This window comes from Trachurus japonicus, chromosome 8 (genome assembly GCF_045865225.1).
Source record: "Trachurus japonicus isolate A0001 chromosome 8, Traja_1.0".
In the NCBI taxonomy this organism is placed as follows: Eukaryota; Metazoa; Chordata; class Actinopteri; order Carangiformes; family Carangidae; genus Trachurus; species Trachurus japonicus.
Genome location: NC_140914.1, coordinates 13745703 through 13769725, shown reverse-complemented (window position 1 = coordinate 13769725; position 24023 = coordinate 13745703). Strand labels below are relative to the sequence as shown.

The 24023-nt window shown below is 48.2% G+C and overlaps 1 protein-coding gene across 2 annotated transcripts in view; it reads right to left on the bottom strand.

Moving 5' to 3' along the window:
- Positions 1-24023, bottom strand: part of adgrl1a (adhesion G protein-coupled receptor L1a) — an 89972-nt gene that overhangs the window by 25072 nt on the left and 40877 nt on the right. The window contains exons 3-5 of one of the 2 annotated variants that reach the window (XM_085784003.1): positions 12810-13023; positions 11461-11570; positions 4477-4491 (exon numbers count right to left, since the gene is read on the bottom strand). In XM_085784003.1, the coding sequence (XP_085640129.1) occupies positions 4477-4491; positions 11461-11570; positions 12810-13023 (339 nt within the window). The remainder of the gene's footprint in view (positions 1-4476; positions 4492-11460; positions 11571-12809; positions 13024-24023) is intronic. The other variant, XM_085784004.1, reaches the window with a different exon arrangement.

Below are 24023 nucleotides of genomic sequence, written 5' to 3'. Positions count from 1 at the left end.
ATTTGGGTGCGGATGGAAATCTTACAGTCATGATCATCCTAGTGAAGTAACTAGACAGCGGAGACACTTCTTTACCCTACAAACTAGCCAGATGGCTAATGAAACTTACCTTATCAGGGATTAAAACCCAGGCTGTAGCTATCATACTCTAGCATGCCAATTACTACCACACATACCGGGAAGTACTGCTGTAATAATTGGCTATTTATCTTCATAATCCCTTTCCCAGGCACAGGTCAGTTGTTACTTGTCAATATGAGGCTGCAGTATAAAATGATGAAAGCACCAGAACTTTCCTAAAAAATGACAGTAAATATCTCCCATACGTGTCTCGCGGCAATTTGTGATCGACTGGTAATGCAATTAAAAGTGAGTGCTGACAGCTTTAGGCTAAATTTAGACTTTTCATTTTGGTTGTCTTCTACGATCTGCGCTGTTTTCATGTTTGATGTGACAGCATCATGGTGATGGTTTATGTACGACTTTGATGATCTAAACACCCCCTGCCAATGGCTGGCAGCTGTTTCTAAAGTGGTGTCCTAGTGGCGTTTGTCTTTTTTTTTTCTTTTTTTCTTAGCTACAGGGATCTGAGGGCTCTGCTGGCTCAAGGCTTTGCCCATTCCACAGTCATGGCCTGCTCACAGGACTGACTGCTGAGAGCATGCTGCTTTAATTGAATCCCACACCTGTTACTGGCAGGTGCAGCAAGCAGGCAGCAGGGGGCAGAATGGAGCATGGCATGGTACCCCCACATCCATGCTGGACAGCTAATGGGCTTTAAGGGTTAGTGTGTGTGCATGAGTGTGTAGCAAGTCTCCTGATGGTATGCTGTGTGTGTTTCATGTGTGTGTTTTATGCGTGTGTGTGTGTTTGTATGTGGGCGTGCATGTGTGTAGTTCAGAGAGACAGAGAAGCAGACAGAGAGAAGAAAGCGTGAAGAAGGACGTGAGCGTGTTCTGTGTGTGCAAACAAGAAGAGAGAGAGGAGTGGAGTAAGACAGAGTAAATAGGTTATTTCCTGTGAAATGAGAATTAGGAGTGAGTTAATCTGCTGAGAAGTGACATATAGTGACAGAGAGAAGAAGAGAGAAATAGAGGAGGAGGAGGAGGAGGAGGAGGGAGGGGCTCCCATTGTGTTTCCGCTTCCTTTTAGACTACAAGGGGTTCAAGTCATGGGAGTAAAAACACAAAACAGTACAAACAGCCGTGCACGGACATATACACACAGACATACACCCTTAGGACACACACAGACTCTCAGACAATGCACACGCAGACACACTGTCCAGACAGTGGAAGAGGCAGGTGTCAAACTGGCACCTTTATCAACCCAAACATTCACCCCAGAGAATACCCTTCACTGAGACCAAAAAAGCTGGCAACAGCAAGAGATACCGTCCATTGAAAGCAGAGTCTTATCTGCCTTGGAGTGAAGCTGACACTGAGTGACAGGAAAGTTGGTCGGGACATGGTGGCAGAGGCTACAGGCTGCAGATGCTGTGGCGGACGGAGGGGCAGACCCTATGTGCTTGCTGACTTGAGGCTTGAGTGGTGGGGACAGCGAGCGTGCGTGGCTGTAGCATTAGCTTAGCCTGCTTCCTCCTGCCTCCTGTTCTGGATCAGGCCTCCCTGAGGTGCTGTCTCTCCATAATGCTCCTTGAAACCGGCCGCCATGTTTTATATTCATGACCACCTGCTCCACTCGCTCACCTCTCTGTTCTTCGGTTCCTAAATGCAATGACTTCTGCATGTACAGTCAATCCCCCACATATTTTCCCCCTATCTCCCTGAGCCACTGAATAGGGTGTCTGCACTGCCTCGGTCACATGACTGCTGTGCCTGTGTGTGGTGGGTCATTCCTAATGAGGTGATGTTGCCTGACTCATCGTCTCTATAGCGACCGGCCGCTCTGCCTCTCTCTTCCTCCACTCGCGGCCGTTCTTTGTGTTTTCCTGTCACAAGATGCAGTGGTTTTCTCGCTCGTTCCCTCTCACTCTTCCAAATCACAGGTAGAGAGAACTGTTTGTGCGAGCAGCGGGTTTTTGTCCTTGCACGACGGTCTCCATGGAAATACCAGGACTGTGCACAGTTGTCTAACTCTGCTTCCTTCTCTTGCCCCTTCTCCTTTAGAAGCAAACAAACTGGAGGTGAGAGAATTATGGCCGACACTTGTTTGGTCGTGTCAGCCCGTGGTAAAGGAAATACTGTAATGATGTGGGTAGCATACTCCCCTAGACTGCCAGCGAAAAGGGTGAGAAAAGGGACAGACACAGTGATTGGAGGAGGAAGGAGAGGTGGCTGATGTCGACATAGTCTTAAAATAGCCTGACAGTAGGTAAGCCGACAGAGTGTTGAACAGTCATTGAACAGGATCTCCTGCGTGTGACATCATCACCGCGCGATGCACGTCATCCCAAATCCCAATCTGTCAATCAGCTGATCAATCAGTGAGGATTAAAATTGACAGACGTGGGCAAAACACAAGTCTGAAATGTAAAATCCAGCCATAAACAGAGAAAGGAAGTGTGTTTAACGGCAGTGAGGGGATGAAGAATGGTGGGTAAGGGCAGGAGTGCAGACAGAGGAGAGGGGGATTTGTTTTAGTGTTAGTGGGAGGAGGAGGAGTAAATAAAAAGAACCAGTTGGGTGAGGTGCAAGCAGGAGGAGGAGGAGGAGAAGGAGGAGTAGGAGGAGGAGGGTTTTGTAGCGTCCTATTCCACCACAAGCAGGGTAAAATGGCCTCTTGTGGTGGGAGAAAAATGTGAGACAATGATCCATGTTAATGAAAAGCCATGGACACGACACCAGACAAAGAGGTCCATAAACCAGTTAATGGCAACCTCTATAAGAGTTAATTCCTCCAACATATGGATCCAGCCATGGGGCCAGACAGGGAAATGGCTGAGGCTGAGACAGATGTGAGTAGGGGAGGGGGTTCAGGGAGAGTTGAGGAGGGCGGGGACCGGAGAGGGGGGAGTTAAGGCTCATTGGGAAGCTGGCTCTGATGGCCACTATATGCTCTCAGCCTGACCTCGGATATGGGTCAGGTCCATCTCTGCTCTTAAAGACGCTAGTGATTGAGGTTCCTGGCCATGTTGATTGGGGCTGTTGAGGAGCGCTTGCAGCAGGCACTCCCTGCAGAGGATACACCTCCCTCCTCTCCATCCCCTCCCCTCTCCTCCCCCTTCAGAGCTGAACACATAAGGAACCAGTAGGGACTGAGTGATGTGGACGGGTAGAAGGGGGAGAGGGGGAGGGAGGGCAGTACACACAGTGCATGTGCAACAAAGAAAACAGAGAGGTGGCAGTGACAAACTGTAGAAGAGAGAAAGAGGAGAGTCAGAAGAGGAGAGGAGAAAGAGGAGTGTCAGAGATGCTCAAAAGAGCCTGCGGCTGGTTGTGATGGCCAGATGTGATCTGAGAGATAAACCAATCAGAGAAAGGTGAAAGAGAGAGAACAAGAGAGAGGAAAGATGAGAAACACAACAGAGACAAATAAGCAGAGATAAGTAAGGGGGCAGCGAGAGAAGAGGAGTTAAATGGAAGAGTGTTTAATTGAAAAGGGGAGAGAGACAGAATGAGAGAAGAACACTGAAGCACCTGAAAATGGGATACTGTAAAAATGATCTTTGGCCAGTTACTGTGTATCTTAGCTTTTTTTTTTCTTTTTTCTTTTTTTTTGCTTTGAGATTACAGGAATGAAATACTTCGAATTGGTCCTGAAAAAAAAAAAAAAAGGAAGGGAAGAGATGCAGCATGGAGAAACGGGTGAAGCTGAACGATGTAAAGAGAAGGAAGAGGAGAATCTTTCTTAGATCCGAGGGGACAAATAAATCGCAAGGGCAAAATGAGCGGAACAATACTGAAGAAATGTAAATGAGAAATGTGGATTATCAAGTGTGTGAGGCAACGGTGTGAAGAGGGAGGTGGCTTTTTGGAACAGATGGAACAAAGAGGAGAGGTTTGCCATCCATGGAGATGATAGAAAAGGTATGCTGTCTGTAAGTTTAGGCTGAGATGTGCGACTTGGTCCACGAAAAGAATGAAGTTAATTATCTCGTTTATCTCTCATAGATACTGGACTGACCTCCCATGATGCTTTTTTTGTGCATTTGTGTGCATGTGTGTGGATGTTTGTGTGTGTGTGTGTGTGTGTGTGTGTGTGTGTGTGTGTGTGCGTGCGTGAGTGAGTGCAGGTCAGGCTGGTGTCATCAGAACCAAGGAGGAAATCTAGAAGGATTTTAGAGTTTTGGTTATAAGTCAAAGAGAGATAGAAAGAGAAGGGCAGAGGAGGCGATTAGAGATCGAGAAAGAAAAGGGAGGGATATCAACATCAAACATGACCACTACACAAGGTGCTGGGTTAGGAGGGGGTATGGGGGGAGGAAGGGAGAGACAAGGGAGGAGGAGGAGGAGGAGTAGGAGTAGGGAAGAGGAAGGGGCGAGCTGTGGTTGTTATGTTCATTGTGGTCTTTACCTTTTTGATCCACTTCTATTCAAGCATCGGAAAAAGGAGAAAGAAGGAGATAGAAAGATAAAAGAGAAAGACAGTAAGGAAGAGAAAGTGAGATAGAGAGAGAGAGAAAGAGAGAGAGAGAGAGAGAGAGAGAGGGAAAGGGAAAGTAAAGAGAATGAAAGAAAAACAGGTGCAGGAAAAAAGAGAAAATTGAGATTAAATAAAACGCTGTCCTTTCTCTCTCTCTCTCTTTTTTTTTTTTTAAAGCAAGTTATCTGTCTGTGTTATGGTTGGCTACTCAGAGAAAGGATGGCTCAAATGGAAAATGAGGAGGGGAAAATGGCCTGACCTGGGTTTAAATCCATTTCCATTTCATTTCAGCTTTATCAATAATCCCCCAACAACACAATCCACCCCCAACCACACACTCTCGACCCCCACCTCCACCCCTCTTTGCTGCCACATCCCTCCCCGCTTTCCCCCCTTGCGGCGAAAGTGCCGCCCTCGGGAACCTGTTGGAGAGAGAAACCGAAGAACATCTTTGTGCTTGTGGTCCTCTTCAGCTGTGGAAGGAGACAAAGAGTGGGAAAGGCAGAGAGAAAGAAAGAGAGAGATGGGGGGGGATGGTCGGTGGAAAGGTGGTGGTGACGATGTCTCTATCTGTGGCCGTTTGTCTTTAGAGGGTTCATTGAAACCTTCTCTCTTTCGCTCTCTCTCTCTCTCTCCGAGTGCAATGTGTTGACATTAGAGCGGTCCCTTGATCTAAGGAAAGCGGTGCTTTTGGCTTTGCTCAATTTACAGAGTCAGGATGCTCGCTATAAAAGCCAGCAAAAACACTCAACCCATCGACCGTCCAATCAATGGGGAGCTGCCGGCTTGCCTGGCCGATGCTAGCTCATCAAAGAAAAAGAGAACAAACAACAGGGGAAAGGGAGGGTTTGACAGAGTGGAACGTCTCAGAGACAGAGAGAAACCAAGAGACACTGTCGGGGGGGAGGGAGGGGAGAAAAAAAAAAGGGTAGAGACGAAAGAGAGATGAGAGAAATGTCTACAGCGAGCTCATCACACACACAAATCAATAGGTTGGTGTGTTGAGTCACACCAAGGCCTCAGCTGACACGAGCAGGTGAGGCGTGGCTCCCCCCTCGGCGTCCCGTGGCTCTGTTTGGTACCCGCTTGTGCTGCCGCCGCCTGGGGAGGTCCGTGAGCATGAGCAGCCCCGGAAAAAAAATATCTGCGGCTCCCAACTTTCACTTTACAGGCACCGGCCGGCGCTCGCCTTTTTTGCTTTTTTTTTTGCTCCGTGTTTGCCGAGGCACTAGTGTAGTGGCGTGCGAGTGGACTGCCGTGTCTCTCGGGGACGGGAAGACGTGTCAAAAGGCACTCGGCTGGCACTTCCCTGCTGTGAGCGTGATTCTCGTCGATATACGTGTGTGTCAGTGTGTGTGTGTGTGTGTGTGTGTGTGTGTGTTGCGGGAACTCTGATGTCACCCGGGGAGCACTGTGAAATTGTCACGACACCTCGTAGGGTTGCCCATAAACGAAGAGGAAAAAAGGTGAGAGAGAGATGTAAAGAGTGAAAAAGGGGAATGTTAGCAGCAGTAGCCTGATCCGTGTGTGTGTGTGGGGGGGGGGGGGGAGGGGGACGGGGGCCTGGCATCTTGGCAGCAGCACAGCAGAGGCAGCATCGGCATCAGCAGTCGCTCTGATCATTTATCATCTTGTGCCAAGATCAAACTGGACAAACAACCTCCATGAAGACCTGGGGAATGGCAGCCATTTTCAGCCTGGAGGGGTAAACATGGCAAAGTTATGAAAGTGAGCCCCGTGACACTATGGACGGAGGGGTGAGGAGGGGGTGGGGGTAGGGGTGGGAGAGGGGGAGGGCAAGAAAGCATTACATCCTCGCCACCAACTGCGAGTGCAATCATTAGCTCCAAGGTTAGGGGCGGGGAGGCCGGGGAGGGAGGGGGGAACTGGCCGGAGTGCATCCAGAGCTTTCATCCTCACTGAAAGTACTGCAGGGGGGGGGGCATAGGAACAGCAGAACTCAGCAGAGCTTGAACACGTGGTGCTTTTTCTTCCCCCAGAGGAAGCCACCGAGGGCAGAACTTCCTCTTCCCGCTTCATGCAAGCCTGAGGTTACATGGTATGCTACAGTACATGCAATGCTATAAATGGACCGCAGAGTACGGTGGCCTAGATGGGGAAATAATGTGTGATGAGCAGCAGCAGTGGCATGTAGAGAGAGAGAGAGAGGAGAGAGGGAGAGGAGAGAGGAAGAGAAGTCCTTCAATGCTGCAGAGAGGAGGAAGAAGAAGAATAGGGGAAGCAGAAGACTTCAGTCGGTTCACTCCATCTCCGCTGCTCTTGGTTGTCCTGAAAAATAGACAATACACACACACACACACACACACAATCAACACACATACCTAAGGACACAAACACACAAACACACAAACGCAGAGAAAAGAGACAGAAACTCATCAAACTGTCCTCACAGTGAGCAGGAGGTTAGTTTAAGGCCACCTTGGTTGTTTGTGTGATTCATTCAGCATTTCTCTTTCAGGGCCCTTTTGAGAAATAAGCCACTGGCCTCTCTCCCCTTAATCACTCTGCTCAGTGCTCTCTACAACCCTATCAATTACTCCCACACTAATGAGTACAGCTAGAGACACACACCCTCAAATACACACACACGCACACACTCACACATTGTAGAAGTACTGCAGGACAACTTAGCCCCCTCCGTCTTTTTCACACCGCTGAGAGATAGTGTGTCCTCTCCAGCTTCTTCTTCCGTCCTCTTCCCTCTCTGTTTTCGCTTTCTCCCACTTTACATTTTTCACAGTGGTGTCATCCCTTTCCACGGCGCGAGAAAAGCCTCCTGCTTCTCATTCACCAAACATTTATGAGCCCCACGTCTAATGGTGCCCCTATACATATTAATAGAATTTCATTTTCAGCTACATCAAAGTGTTTCCTCTCCTCCCCTGAAAACTTGTCATATTACAATGCCATTATTCCTTCTACTGACAAACTCTTCCCGACAAGTCAACTATCATTTCCAGGGGCTTTGTGTCCAAAAAGCGATGTCTTGTAATGAATAGGCGCTGCTGAATACATTTATGGGGAAGAATCAATTTTATAAAGTGAAACAGTGGCAGAGCTACAAAATATGAGCGTAAAAGTGGAGAATATGGAGTTGCCTTAGATGCTCCGCAGAAACACTTCTGTACCACCGGTGTAGGCGCTTTTTTAAAGCCAGTTCGTCAGATACCTGTATTGTGCATATTAACAAGATAAATCGCTGCTGATGAAATAGCAGAGGCACACAACACTGGGTCTAATGGCTCTGGCATAGCTAGCATGGATGACCCCAGTGAGAGCATTAGGAATCAATAATGATGTAGCACAGCGTCCAGAAGGAGGGGGGGTCCGGAGTGGGGGGGGGGAGCAGGTAGAGTACTTGCCATACATCTGTGTTAAAACTGCAGTGTAGGGTTTCCACTGCAGTAAGTACACGCTGCAGCTGTGTGCATGGATCTGTGATGTCTTAATGGGATCCAGCAGGCTACAGCAGGCTGTGACAGTGTGAAATGAGAGTTCAGTTGAGCCGTTTTGTCTTGCTCTGTTCCGGCTGGCAAAAACAATGCTATGTGGCGGGGAAGGCCTCACAGGGCTTTTTGGCTCGATGAGATATGATTTGACTTGTAAGCGGATGTTGTATTTTGCCAAGGCAATCCCACGCGCAGAAACACACACACACACACACTAACACACACAAATACTCCGGACCCTTGTCTGGGTTCAGCCAACGGAGAAGTGTGTCTTAGTGTGTGTGTGTGTGTGTCAGCTCAGCTTCGGCTGTCACCTCGCCGTTTCAGGTGACTGGTAACATGGCGCCTGTGTGACACGCACATAGAGGAGCCCGTCACATCACACACGCCCATCAACATGGCTGTCACCGCATCTCAGCTGCCGTGACACACAACCTTTACATATCATCTCTCTATTGTTCACCTTTTTGTGAAGACAACCGGCGAAAGAAAAAGAAAAAAAAAAAAAACACTCGTCAGCCTCGGATGATGCCAGAGTGCCCAGTGTTCCCAGCCAGACGTGAACGATGGGGCATTACCAGAGCGATTAGCAGCAGCAAATTCAATTAATCTTGACAAATCTCTGCTGAGGCAGAACTGAAGAGAGCGACGCAGCCCCTCTCCTGGTAATTAAAAGTGGCCGAGTTGAGTGGCGTGCGGTGCGACGGTGACTAGGTTTTGGGATGAACAGTTCCAGCTCAGAGTCTGAATGTGTCAGGTCATATTTAGTTTGTCAGACGAGCACAAACACACGGAGCAGCACGTGGTGGAAGGAGTTGTGCGCGTCCGCGTGCGTGCGCCTCTTATTTCAGTGTGGGCGCGCACTCACGAGAGAAAGATAGAGAGAGAGTGTGTGTGGGATGTGTGTAGCGGCGGTTGTGTTTTCTCCAGCCGAGGAGAGTGGCATAAGAGAGAGGACAGGGGTAATTGGCTCTTCTTTGTCACCTCAGACAGGCGGGACTTTTCATCATAGAGGGATCAGCTTCCAATTTTCTAAGCCGCGCCATACTTCAGACGCAATCAACAAAGTTTTTTTCCCAAACACGGGGAGGAAAAATGCAAGTCAGCAGCTATTTAATCATCCCTCTGATTGCCTCGCGGAGAGAGAACAAGCTCTCTTGTGCAGTCAGAGGGGAAAAAGACAAGGTTAGAATGGATGAGGAGAAGGCAGCAGGTACAACCAAACAGTGCTACCTATGATGACCCCCGCAAACCCCTATGGACAATACAATGCAGGACACAAACCCACATTACGGGGCTAGCAGAGGACTGAAAAACCAAAGCCATGCCACTGGAGAGGGGCGATCTGACCGCAGCTAACATCAACCGAGAGCCAGGTGAAGAGAGGGAAGAGGAGCCTGGAGAAGAATACGTGTTGCCACTCGGAAGGCTGTGAAGAAAAGCTTCACACCGGAGAATAATCCCCAAAGGCGAGACACCCAGCTAACTTCTTCTTATCTTGCGACTGTGGCGGCAACCTGACTCAACAAAGTCTCTCTAAAGGTAAACTGAGGGCACAAAACCACTGAGCAGAGGAAGGGCAAAGACTGAAAGAGGTGCTTTGAAGTCCCTGAGTTTGTCTGTGCCTTCCCCCACCCCCACCCCCACCACCATCAGAACCGAACGTCTGAACGGTTTGAATATTCGCTCCACCTGTAAAAGAAAAAAACAACAGAGACAGCGGAGGAGACGCAGCAGAGTGATAGGACGTGGCAGATTGATGGACAGAGTAAAAATAGAAGAATGAGAGAAATAGGGCAATGGATGGGGATTAAAGACCTTGGAGTGGAGGAGATGGGAGCTGAGAGAGAGAGAGAGAGAGAGGAAAGCAGAATACAGGAGGAGAGGAGTTAAGAGGTGTGAAGAGAGGTGATGCTGACTGTGATAGATAATAAGCAAAAGAGAGGATGAGCGAGAGACCTCGGAGAGAGAGGCGGCGAGGAGGCAGAGGGAGAAGTGAGTGAGCAAGTTAGCAGCTTGGCGTGGATCCCATGGCTCTCACCACAACATCTGCACCTGTGGACAAAGCAGAGAGAATCACCCCACACCCCACGTGCACCCCATAGAAAACCCACATCTCCCTCCCTCCCGACCCCCCCCATCCCCATCCCGGACAAACCCCAACACCTTTACCCTCCCAAACCCCTTCCTGCAACCCAGTTTCTGCCTCTGCCCTGTGGAGGGGTGGTGGGTGTGGGGGGGGGGGCACCACTGCGCCTCCCCTCCAACCAAGTGCTCCTGCACAGTGTGGGGATCAATGCTGAGAGTAATAATACATGAGAGGGAGGAGGGGAGACTGAGCGGAGATTTTCACATGAGCGAGGATCAACGCAACACCACATAATCCTTGCTGTGTGTGTCTGCTGCTGCTGCTCCTTCGGCTGTGTGTGTGTGTGTGTGTGTGCACTTCTTGTTTGTGTGTGCATGCTTTCACGGTGGAGGAAAAAGTCAGAGGGGGAGAGAGAGAGGAAGAGAGCAACTGTGTGTCCCCCTTTTTTCTTTTTTTCTTTTTTTACGAGTGTGAGGTAGACTCGAGTGTGTGTGCTATATATGTGTTTGCAGGTGTTTGTGTTTGTGTGTGTATGTCACAACACCATGCAGCTCTGAGCAGGGCTGTGAGGAAGTCAGCCGTTACCATGGGGACATTAAAAATGTGTGGCGCTCCGGGTCATGTGGTCTAAAATAAGCCCTTTTGCTGTTTGTGTTAACATCCCTATTGTGAGGTGCAGCATACACACAACGCCCCCTGCCTTCCAGTCTCACCGCGCCCAATTTTAATTTTTATTGGAAATCAGAGGGACAGCAAAGGTGTTTGGCGCCAGATAAAGGCGGCGGCAAGGCGGCGGCGTGCCCCCATGGGTCAATCGGTGCGCGAGAGTGGGGCGGTGCGCGTTACACCGCTGTGATCACCAATAAGGGCTGACCCCGCGTTTGCAGTGGGTGTGTGTGAAGTGCTTATCGGACCATGTGTTCGTGGAGCATCTTCCCCCATGTGAAAATCCCTCTCAGCTACTGGTGCGTCGCTCTGTCGATGAAGAAAAAAGGTTTAGCGCTCTGTGTGAGTGTGTGTGTGTGTGTGCAAGTGTGTGTGCAAGTGTGTGTGTGTCTCTGTGCAGTGTAAGTGTACGAGAGAGAAAGCAAGAGAGAGACAGAGAGCGGGTGAGGATGACTGTCCGTCTTGTTTTGTTTTTGCTCGTGTTGAAAGAAGCCAAGAGAGAGCAAAGTGTGCACGGGTGAGTGTATGAATGTCATTTGTCGTGGTGGGTGTTTTTTTTTTCTTTCTTTCAGGGGGGTTGAAGAGGGGTCAAGAGGTTCAGGTGGGGGATAAAGGGAGGGATGGGAGGGTTTGGTGAATGGGGTGAGGGGGGTGGGGAGTTGGAAGGGGTGACGGGGTCTCAGTACTCACTGTAAGGGACACACTCGTACTGGATCTCCAAGTACTTGTAGGTCCCTGGGCAGGGGTCTGGGAACACGTCCGACCCCGCTACCACCACACACTGAGTGCGGTTATTACACCTGCGAGGGGAGAGGGGAGACGGAGGGGGTGGAGGGTGGGGAGGGATAGAAGAAAAGAGAGAGAAGAAAGAAAGTAAGTGATAAAAAATAACAAGCACCGTTGTAAGAAAGACAAAAAGGGAGTGGGTCCAAAAAAAAAAAAAAAAACATCTTCAGGCTCTGAAAGACGGGGAAAACGGTAGGGAAGGGAGTAATTTCACACTAGACTAGATCATGTGACAGCTGCACCCGAGGGGAGGTGGGAAACGGAGAGGGAGGGAGTGGGGGTGAGGGTGGAGGGGGGGTGGGATGAAGGATAGCGAGAAGGAAGGAGGGAGGGAGAGAAGAGGCAAAGAGAGGGCGAGTGACGTAAGAGCCTCCTCTCCTGGGGGATTGTGAGTGGGAGCAATTAGAGGTGAGAGAACAGGGAAGGACGAGGGGGGCTATGGCAAATACTCTACACCAACACACGCACACGGGGAAAAACATTCACATGCACATGCACATAATACCTAGATCTAAACCACATCACTGCATGCCTTCTCACGTTTGCCCACCCGGAGAAACACACATACACACACACACAGAAGCAAAAAGATACACATCCGTACACACGTACTCACTTATTCCCGTCACATAATCCTTCTCCATCCAGCTTTTAGCATTTCTCCCCCCGTTGCTGCCTCTCCCTCCCTTCGTATCTCAAATCTCTTCTGCACTCACTCTATCATCTCATCATTTCTAGAAGTCTCCCCCCTTCCTTTAACCCCTCAATTCTCTTCTTCATCCCCCTCCTTCCTCCCTCCCTCCCTCCTCTCCCCTTGCTTTCTCCCCAAGCTAGCACCCTGCGCCTCCATTACATGTGTGATGGATAGCTGAGAGAGGGCTTCCATTGATCTGAGCTCAGAGGAAGCAGATGCTGAGCACAAACACAGAGAGCAACTGTAGGAAGCCCAACAAATACTCCTGCAACAATCCTCAACATGCTCATACACATACACACACGCGCGTACACATGTGCACAACCAAACATAAACTCCACCAGACACTAAGGTGTGTAGTGGTGCTCTGCACAGTGCAATCACGCTGACTTTGGTGCTACAGACAAGATATCAACACCTCAAGACACCAACACCTATCAACAGGCAGGAAATTCTTGGACAAATCATGTTGTGAGAAGGGATCCTGTTTCCTCGGGCCAATAACAGGCTCCAGCTCTGCACAAACACATACACTAGATCCAAACAGATCAATAATTACCTCTGTGACATTATCTTGAAGGCGTCTGGCAGGTAGCACTGCGTGTTCTCCATCTGGAAGGGGTCGGCGTCGCAGATCTTGTCATCGGTGCGGCCGTAGTTGGCCGTCTCAATCATGATGACATCACTTCCCGGGCAGCGCAGCTCGATGGGGTAGCCTTCGCACGCCAGCTCTCGACGCATCAGGCCGAAGGGCATCATTGACCGGCTCAGGGCTGGAGAGGAAAGAGAGGGAGAGAGAGGCAAAGTTATTGATAATTCAATGAACCTTAATACTTTTAGGAGGCACTTTATTATTCCACCACATTGTAAATATGATGTGTATTTGACAAGAGCAGGCGGAGTGAGAGCGGCTCCCATTGTCCTCATGTAAAACACAAATTAGCAATTATCGACTCGCTTTCACCAAGCACTGTTGATGCACAGCCTGTTGGAACATCACAGATCACACATTGGCATGAAGCATTTGCGGCAATACCAGCTTCTCCAATGAAATATTGCACCACTTGTGAAACAAACTGAGAGTTTCAAACATTAACAAACTCCTACACACAGCCAGGCAGCAGCTCATCATAGTCATCCATCCACACACCAAGAGAAGAACTGTGTGTCCTTCAGAACATCCTTAAGTCTATTCCACCTCGAAAAAAAAAACAGTCAGAGCAGCACCTTGGGATTCGCTCTCAATAAGATACAATGCAATTGTAACGAGAGAAAAAAAAAGGGAGAATTCATGTCCGTGTGCATCGTCACCTCTGGTGTGTACAGCATCTGCACACCCACTGCTGTTAATCAGCCATCTGAGAGGCACGTCAGTGGACTGCAGTGGCCAGTGATGGGGCTGTATGGTGGAGAAGGGTCAGCAGGAACAGCAGGGGTACTCTGGGGTTAATCGCTGCGCCAGGCTGAGAGGCATGAAGGAGGGCTGCAAAGAGGCACTGAGAGAGACACTCGCCGTCTCTCCAGCTCTCTCCATAACTGCATATATTCCCAACTGCCTCTACAGTCACACGCGCACCCGGAAAAAAAAAAAAGAGAGAGAAAAAGAAAAACGAACAAAATGGCTGCCGACTGCTTTCACAGCCCAGGTGGAGGAAGGAAGGGGCACAGGCAGAATAGGAATAATAGAGAGTGAGTGATGTGACAGTTGAAGTCTATGTGTGTGCTTTTCTATGCTGAGGCTCCTGCCAGTGACTGTGAGAGCAGCTGTCCATGGTCCTGAAGTGACAAAACTTCTTCTGGGAAATAGCATCAAGTGTTGGAGCAAGTGACAGAGGCAGCAGGAGGAAAGGCTTTCCTGAGCACTTTTCCTTAACCTCGATGGAAAGCATCACAAGGTCAAGGGAAGATGTGAAGAATAATATCTAAGGATTACCAGGAAAGACATCCCTAGTGTCCAGAGAATCTGACTGATATTATACTAGGCTAAACTCACACCTCCTAAGAAAGGATGTTTTCAGTGAATAAATGAATTAGATAGTGTTGGAAAACAACAACTAACACGATTGAAATGTTGAAATAATGTATTAACATGACAGGAATATACAAGTGGAAAAGTTTGCCCATAACTGGACAAATTTGAGAGAGAAGAAATCTATATTTATGGATTTGAAGCTCTGCCAAGCGTGGAAGGATTTCCACGTATTTTGGATCTTGTCAACAGCACAAAATAGATGCTCGGTTGTTTCTATATTTACGTGCAACCGGTGGTGACACTACCAAGTGGTGCATCACTTTGAACATTGTTGTCACAAGGAACTGTGGGGTGGCGTTATCTCCTTTTCTTCAAGTGAAGGAGGATCTGGTGTTTCCTCTGCTAAAGGAGATGGGTAAGAAAGTGTCAAACACCTTCACTTAACATTTAGAGAATTCATCGAGGCTGCTACTTAGATACTTCCGGGTCGTTTCACCCAGACCAGACAGCGTCGGGAGTGGAGCTCTCCACAGTCCTGAAGGAGCAGGGGGCTTCGACTGAGTTCTCCTCTGCAATGTCAGGAGGGAGGACACAGCACATATTAGGCTAATAGTGGGCATATTGTCAAATTGGAACAGGAGAGCACCAGCTCGACTCAGGCAGGGTGGAATTTAGATGATCTTTCTTGATAAACTCAACTGAGACTATCACTTCACATTACACCCCCATCCTCCACTGCCAGACGGTCTCAGCAGCAGACGAGGGCACTGAGTCAGCCCCTCTCTCTCACCACTGTTGGTGCGGAAACCCACAGAGCAGAGCTGTTTTCCCCTCCTGACTCTGAGCTAGCGCTGCTTAGGTTTCAGCCACTGCCCATTCAGGAGGAGTGCCCATCTGGGTCAATGTCAATGTCAGTCATCCCAGACATGCTCTGCAGCGATGCGCTAAATGATTCACTGCCATTGGACTTGCTCATATTTCTAAATGCCACCCATTTATGCAGCGGGGACTTGAGTTCAGTTGTGTAACTAACGCCATTAAGGCTGAATGACTAGCACAGACAGACTTCAAATCTTTTATGCCTCGCCAGCATGCAGTGCCTGTGCCAAATCACAAAGGCCTAGATGCAAAAGCGCATACTAATTAAAGCACACAGAGATGCAAACAGCAGGCGAGGCCAGACAAACAAGTCCCCACACAAATGCAAAAATCCACACAAGCAAATTAGCACATACGCAGACAAAACCGGGCAGATGAGTGTGCACGTTCACAGTCAAGCACTCGCATTCTTACATGCATGCATACACACAGAGCTCTGGTGTCACAGTGGGATTACAATACATAGTGTCAGTGTGTGGCCTGTTCTCTTAACTACCCTGTGGTGTAAGTACACAGCAGCGTACAGCTGGCCAGTGATTAGAACCAAACAGTGAGCCAAGAGTGGAGTGAAACTGAAGGGGGCCACCAGGAATGATCACACTCATTCCACTTACACTGTGGACCAACACAACAGGAACATTAGCCCCTGACAGAGGGGGCAGATCACACTTTAAACATATTTTACATACCTAACACAATTTCCGTGGTAAACATTGGCTATTCACGGCCATCTGCTGCCACGCTGCTAATGCAAATAGCGTCAAATGAGGGGCTCAGCTTTTGGGCAAAAGAGCCCAAGAAGCTGTTGATTTAATTTCTTGGCTGTTGGTTAAGTCAGGACTGGGCTGTTTCATCAGCAGTGAATAAATACACACACAGATCATTTCTGCGCTGTTTTGATCAATAACGGGCCATTTCATAGCTGGTTTATGCTCATCAGCTTACGCTTGTGTATAGAATTCAGCTTGTTAGCACCACTGCCGTTCTGGTATGTCATCGTTTATTTAGTCAAACTTTTATCAAGTGGAGAAAAGGGCTATAGAAAAAAAATATAATGAGTGCATTGAATCTGAATGAGTTTGTGAGAAATAAATAAAAATAAATTCACCACTAGACTGATATTACTCTGAATGTGATGCATGAACCCAGATCCATTATCATTTTTTTCCCAGGTACTTCTTTTTCAGGCCCAGCTGTTACAGTGTATATTTAGACATAATTGAGCACAGCCATTATTGAGCCGGTGCACCTCAATGGTGGCAGCAACTATGATAACTACCCTATTTCTGGCACCATTACGAGTCTCGTCTTCTGCCATATTGTATCGTATTTCACACCAACATATTTCACACCTACGCACCCACTGTTAGACAAGTTCCGGGTTTAAGGTGGAGTTCACTGTGTAAATATAGCGGGACGGGCCCCACACACTGATTTACACAGACACTTTTTGAATGGTGTGTTCGCAAACAAACAGGGAACTTTAACTTCAGGGATTCAGTGTCTGTGTGTGTGTGTGTGTGTGTGTGTGAGAGAGTGAGAGAGAAAGAGGGAGAGAGAGAGTCAGAGAGTGTGTGTGTGGGTCTGCGGGTGTGTGTATGCGGTTGTGTGTCAGCCAGATGGCCTGAGGCCTAGCTGGAGCTGTGGCTAGCTATGAGCTGAGCTGAGATGAGATGAGCAGAGGATAAGCTTGGACTGGCCATGGGCTACGATTGTCCTTCACTCTGCAGGAATCCATTAGGTTTCAGGGTCTTTTTTAGCCAACACACACATAAACACACACTCACACACACAGACACACACACGGCCATTTAGTCGTGCCTGTTAGACTCATAATAGCTGGATGACAAAGTGTCTTTCTCGGCAGCAGCCATATGTATAGGTGGATCTAATCCCTCACTGTGAGCCTGTGACTCATCTCTCCTGGTATATAAAACTGTGTTGTTAATATCTGTCATCCGCAAGAAATGGTTACCAATTGTCACACAGACTGATAATGATATACAGTAAGCCAATTCAATAATTATACAAGCTGATTTGCATGGACGCAGCAGTGTGCGAGACATGGCAATCTCTCTCTCACACGCTCAGACACACACATAGACTTTCTTGCCTTACCTCTGTCGTGAGGACACTTGCTGACACAATGTATTCCCTAGCCTCTTACCTTAACCTTTACGGTACCAGTGCAAATATATGCCCAACCTGAACAGCACACTGATAAATTCAAAACAAAATTTGTTCACCCAACAATTAAAAGATCATGTACACACACACGCGCACACACACACAACAGACACACACACACACACGCGCACACACAACAGACAGAGGCCTGGTGTCACTCCAGGGCAGCTGGTGTGAGGGGCTGAAGCGGTTGGCTTCATAATAGAAGCGCCGTACAAATTAAGAGCAAGAGAGAGAACTGATTGGATTTGACTCATTATCCTCACACAGTAATTAAAGCCTGAGGGTGGATAGATGCTTGGACCCTCAGACTAGAACATCATTTTGCAGACACTAAGCTAGTCTTTGGGCAGGCTAATTCTTTGCCACTCTCCACGTCTACACTCGCTCTCCTGCAAGCGCACGTGTTTTCGCAAAAAAGACCCAACGTCATTTTGGAGATGAGACGACACGACCTGCAAACCAAGAATCATGACCGACACTCGAGAAAAGTTGAAAGAAAGTCTAGACTTTCTAATAGCGAGTCCAAAAGTACATTTAGGATTCTGAAAAAGTTCACCACATGAATAGACTGATTTCTCTTCATTGAAACAACTTTCCATCATCAGCGGAGTGCTTTCAAACACAAAAGCACTTTGATTTAAATGTCTCAGACAATTTGACCTTGGACTGTGTTATCACAGATCCTCTGTGGTGTGTTTTCTCTCCAATAATTGAGTGAGAAGGTTTGTCCTTGCAGGTAGCCAGAGACTGTGATAGCAACTTTGCAATTGAGTAACAATAGGAGAGATTACACTTGTGGAGCTTTGTGGCCCTAAGGCTGGATTGTTAGCTGGCTGGCTGACCGACCGTCTTTTGGGGGCTGAAATGTGATCAGCCCCTCTTAGCCCCTCTGTCTGTTCCAACAGTCGTCTCCTAATGCTACTCATTAACATAGCACTGAAGCAGAAAGAGTAAGGGGTACTGGTACTGTATAGTTGAGAGGCTGGGCGTGGTCCCGATGAGGTGGGATTCTCTTGTTATATTATCATCCTTAAAATGCACTTTAAGTGGCATTAAATCCTAACAGGTGAGTATCCTCTTTTTGCCCAGAGATAGCAATGAAATACTAAAAGTATACTGCACACATCTACATATGCCCTCTCATTCAGTGCTGGCCACAAGAGTTAACTCCCTCATGAGTTTCAGGTTAGTTCCTTAGTAAAGCTGGCGAAGAAGAACAAGCAATTTTACAGTCACTGGACAGAACTGAGAGGTCTCAGTGATGGGAATCCCTCTCTAGCAAAGAATCATCCCTACCAATTTCCCCAGTACTTTATCAGCTTAGTGCTGTATCTTAGTGACTCACTTAGCACTGCGAGTTAGCGTAATGACTCGCTGGAGCATGGCCTGTCACCGCAGACAAGCTGAGGCGATGTGGCCAGAACTGTCACATCCAGGCAGCCTTCAAGCTGAGGAGTTGTGACAAAGTGACATCCTGAGACAAACCTAAAGGCCTAACATGAGGGGATGGGGGCAGTGTGAGCTTGTGGGACAGTGTGTGTGTATGTGTTTGTGTGTGTACTGTATGAATGGGAGAGAGAGGGTGATGCTGCGGCCTCAAAGCTAGGATGCTATCTCATCTCCTAATGTCTCCTCCGCCTGTCAAGCGGAGGAGATGAGATGAGGAGCGACTATACGGGGAGTCACCAGTCGCGCTATAAGGTCAGAGCACAAAGCAGCACCAAAATGACACACATCCACCGCGGCGAAGCTAAGCCAAGCTAACAACACAACGGGGAGGGAGCGATGGGACGGCACAGCAGATGACGAGACATGGTAAAAATAGAAAAAAGATAGAAACCATCAAACTAGATGTTGGCAGAAGATGAACATGTCGACCGTTCTTTGTGGAAGCACAAGGTCACCGACATAAAAAAAAAAAAGGAGTGAGGCAGGCAGATTTGTGGGAGAGGACCTCCTATTGTTCTGATGTGCTCACCACAGACAGCCTCTCTGCTCCGCAGCCAAGTCCTCTAACTGAACTGAATTACAGCACAGCCCCATAACATTACATCATTCATAAGAGAATTAAACGTGCCCCCGTTGGAAATGGGATACACACACACACACGCACACACACACCCCTCATGCAACACGGTGCACATACACACGGTGAAATTCTTGCAGGCAGACATACACAACCCCCTAACCCTCATTCATCCTCAACCTTGAGAACTCTCGGTGTGTGTTGACAAACTTTGCTGTGGGGGGAACTAGCAGGCATAGCAGAGCGATTAGGACAGGCGGCTAAAAAGCCACTGAGACATCGAGCAACACACACACACACACACACACACACACACAAACCTGAGGAGGAAGGCGAGACCAGACGTGCTCATACTGTCAAAGCACTTCACTGCTGGCCCTGGCGCCTAATTATGCAATAAAAGTGCTTCACTTGAGGGGGGGTTGAAGGGGAGACGGAGGGGGGAAGGGGGGGGGGCGGGGCGGGGGGGGGCATAGCAGAGCTCCCAAAATAAAAATCGGTCTGCCAAAAAAGTAGGAGATTCACCCGGTGCACAATATCCTCCGTCTCCCCGGGGAGAGGAGAGACGCTACGGGCCCCAGTGCAACTCTGTTCAGTTCTCTGTTTCCAGCACATATCACAAGAGGCAGGCAGAGACAGTGAGTCAGACCTAGATTCATATAAACACTGTGGTGGAGTAAATCTGCAGGTGCTGCAGGAAAAACAGCCACAGGGATGGGGGGTGTGGTGTTGGTGGTGGTGGTGGTGGTGGTGGTGGGGGGGGGGGGGCACAGAGACAGAGAAGCAGAGAGAGAGAGGGGGGGGGGGGGGGGGGGGGAGTGAGAAAGATGGCGAGAGACTGAAGAGAAGAAAACGTGATAAGAAAAAGGAGCGAGAGTGAGAGATAAAGTGTGGAGAGGGGGGAGCTGAGTGAGCACCATGCAGTCCTGCTGTCAGAAAGATGTGTGTGTGTGTGTTTGGAAGAGTTGCAAGTCGCATCCAGAGACCTGTTAGGAGAGATGAGTGTCAAAGCCCGGCCCTGCCGCTGCATTAGACACTTAATTAACCTCCTTATTCGCTAAGCCAAGGGCTTGATGGTGTGGACAGTCCGTGCGTCTATACGTGTACTTTTTTCCTGTGCATGTTTAGGAGCTGATCGATGTGGCGGTATAGGTCGGTAACAACAGTGTGCAGGCAGGCAGCATTTCTGATGCTGCTGTATCTTCATGTTTTATATCTGTAGATGAAAAATGAATTTGGCTCTAAAACACAGCTGAATCTCCCTCTTATCCATCCATGGCATCTTGTTCACCTGCATTGCAATGAGCGTACGCTGCTGCGTGTTTCCTCCTCTCTTTGTGTTTTTTTTTCCATTTTCACCTCGGAACCATCCCTCGATCCCTCATCCAATTTCACCCACCCGGAAACTCTCTCATTTACCCTCCTCCCCACCCGTCCTCGTCATCCTCCCCTCGTTCTCTCAATGTCTTCATTCCTCCCTCTCCTCCTGACCCCTCACCTCCGGCTTTCCCCCATTCCCTTGCCATCCCTTTCTCCTCCCTTACTCCCTCTTTCACCATTTTACCAGCCTCTGCGCTCCCCTACCTCTCTCCCTACATGCCTCTCCCTCTCCCCTGCTCCACTCTCTCTGCCCTTGGCTGCCAGCCGTAAGCTGCTGCTGGTAATTATCAATCTGCAGTCCACAAAACACACGAGAAGCAAATGCACACATTCTCCAGCACCATGACATGGTTTAGCACATACACAACAGCACTTCTGCACAGGCTCTCAAACGGCACACACACACACACACACACACACACACAGTCCTTCACGGCTACAGAGCCTCAAAGTTATGCAGCAAGGCCCTAAGAGAAAAGAGGCAGCTATCACACGACTGCACAAACAGGAACACAGTCCCCAATCCTTTATGTAGGAGCTTGTTTGCAGTACACAAATCAATGTACACAAACTAACATACCCTGACGCACACAACTACAAGTAAACACAAACAAAATGGGCTCACACACACCCACACAAACACACCAACACTGTGAACTAATGAATAAACAAGAACGCGCGGCCCCTGTACGGACGCACGGACACATGAGGGCGACGTGCGTCATCTTCAAAGGGAGGTTTGAAAGAACACACCGCCACTCCGCCCCGGCCTATCCCTCCTACACCCGACCGCCCCCGACTCCCAATATATGTTCAAAGGCCATCCATTAACCTTTCACTCACACAGTCCTCTCTGTGATCTACTGCTCTCAGCCAAGAGCTTTGAAGAGCACAGCAACCCCTAGCACCGGGGATTGAACAAGGGAGGTAGCAAACAAGAAGGAGGATAGAACGAAGCAAGGAAGGGAATGACAACGACGAGGGGAGTGCACCGTTAACAGATATAGCGGGCTCGGGGTAAGGAGAGGAAAACAGAGCAGTCGCACTGATGCTATACGGGAGGGAGGTTGAATGCGGGGTAATGGGGAAACGGGAGAAAAGAGGGGGCTGATGGAGAGATAGAAGGCAGACAAAAAAGGGAGGAGGTGGGGGGTTCAGAACAGAGGCAGAGGGAGTAATAGCTGAGGTGTTGAAGGAGAGAAAACAGGTTGGATGAAAATCAGAAGCGAGTATGAGGAGTGAGAGAAGTGAGAGCTTCACATTTGCTCCTAAAAAGATGGTGAGGAAATGAAAGCTCAAAAACACAGAAACACATACACACACGCACACACAGGAGGCAAAGGAAGGGAAACAGCGGGAAAAAAAGCGCTTTACAGCAGTCCTTTATTGCAAATCCAGATGATATGCAGCAATATTCACAAGCTGCTAGATTAGCAATTAGTGTCAGGGAAGCCTGCAAATTTCATCTTTTTTGGCAGAGGGAAAACACAGTAAAACATATTCAAAGGTCATTTTCAGACAAAATGAGAGCATTTACTTCTCTCTATAAACACATACACAACCCGCCTGCTCTGATGGCCTTGGTCTATAAAATACAAAGCGGAAGCTTGTGTGTATGTCATTTCCAAATGTGCGTATTTGAGTGCAGCATCTCTCTGTCATCTGTCATCTGCCCGTGATTATACAACTAATGCTTATATTAAAGAAGACTGGAGCTTTGATACTGTAATTGCAAACTGTTGTATCTGGTGGAAAAAAACAACTCTGCTGCTCTTGAGGATACTTCCCATGTGATTTCAAGTAACATTTAATATTCAGTGCAAACAGAATCAGGCAGAGACATGTCACAAAGATGTGAAATATACATAAGATGCATTAAATGAGTCTGTTCATAACATGTAAGACTCTAGGGAGGATTAACAAAAAATAATAATTCAGCACCTCTTAAACAGCAGCAGATGCAGGAGCACTGAGGAAAGAGCGTGAGCCTCAAAGGCCACAAGTCGCTTTGAATGTAGTTCATTATTTTTGTGTCACCTGAGTCTAATCAGATAATGCTGTGCAGTGTGCATAACTGTGTGCTGAAGTGTTCTCACTTTTTCAGACTCTGATTTCTGCAAAAGTATAGAGCTGAGAGTTTACAAAACATACAGTATATTAAAGAAACACAATATGCTGTTCAGCAAATTATACAACAACAAGAAGCCAAGTGCACATCGCAAGGTTAGCGGCGCTGCTGCTTTATTGTCTCCTTTCGAAATATTATTGCTACAAGCCTGTCAGAGAATCAATTCTTATGAATTAATGAGTAGGTCGCAGTTTTGAAATTATCATTTTAATATTATGGTATTGAGGGACTGAAAGTCGACTCTCTGTCTATGTGCAAGAATTCAATATTGGATGTGGTTTCAGGTCAAGTATTTTTCAGATCTTCACTTGGAATTTTAAATCTAAAGCTGAGCAACACTTAGGACCCAAAATAACCGTCAGCAGCTTCCCTCATAAAAAAGCATCTGCCTTGCAAAGCCATAGTGAATTCTTCATGTGCCCGCCATGAAAAATAGCTACCCATCCCTGCATTATAGAAAGCAAAATACTGCATTGAGATCAGTCCCCATTCAGACATTCTCCACTATCCAATGACAGGCAAGAGACTAAAGCACTTTGTTGGGAAGATGTGTAAAAACAGCCTGCCCCCCCCCTCCATCCTTAAATAATAGCTAGGGGAGAAGGCACAGAAGAAAAAAGCCAGGGAGAGGAGGAGAAGACAGATAAAAATGTCTGCGTGCGCACTAAAGGACCAGGGGCCTTTCCACACGACTGATCTGAGAGCAAAGGCTTAAATACAGGGGAGATGAGAACAGATTCCACCAGTCAGCTGGCACTGGTGTCCTGATATGAGTGGCACACACACACACACACACACACACACACACACACACACTCACACACGCTCCCATCTGGACACGTGAACACACCCATAAACACACCGACTCTTGGCTTGTACACATCACGGTGCATTCATGGACATAACACACACATACACACAGCATACGGCATGTACATAACTGTAAGTTCACACACGTCACATGCATTACAGGCTGAAAGGACCTACAAATAGCCTTATAATGGTCTGGCGGCGGCCACTGGCGCACATAAATACATACGCGTACACAGATGCACACACACACACGATGCTTGGGCTGTGCTAAATGAAAGCATCATCACGTACGGTGCAGCTGCCTGCAATGCCTGCCACATTAAGCAAGCCTAATGGGCTTTCAGAGAAAACAACGCTGTGTATGGCGCTTGTACGTTCTCGAGCA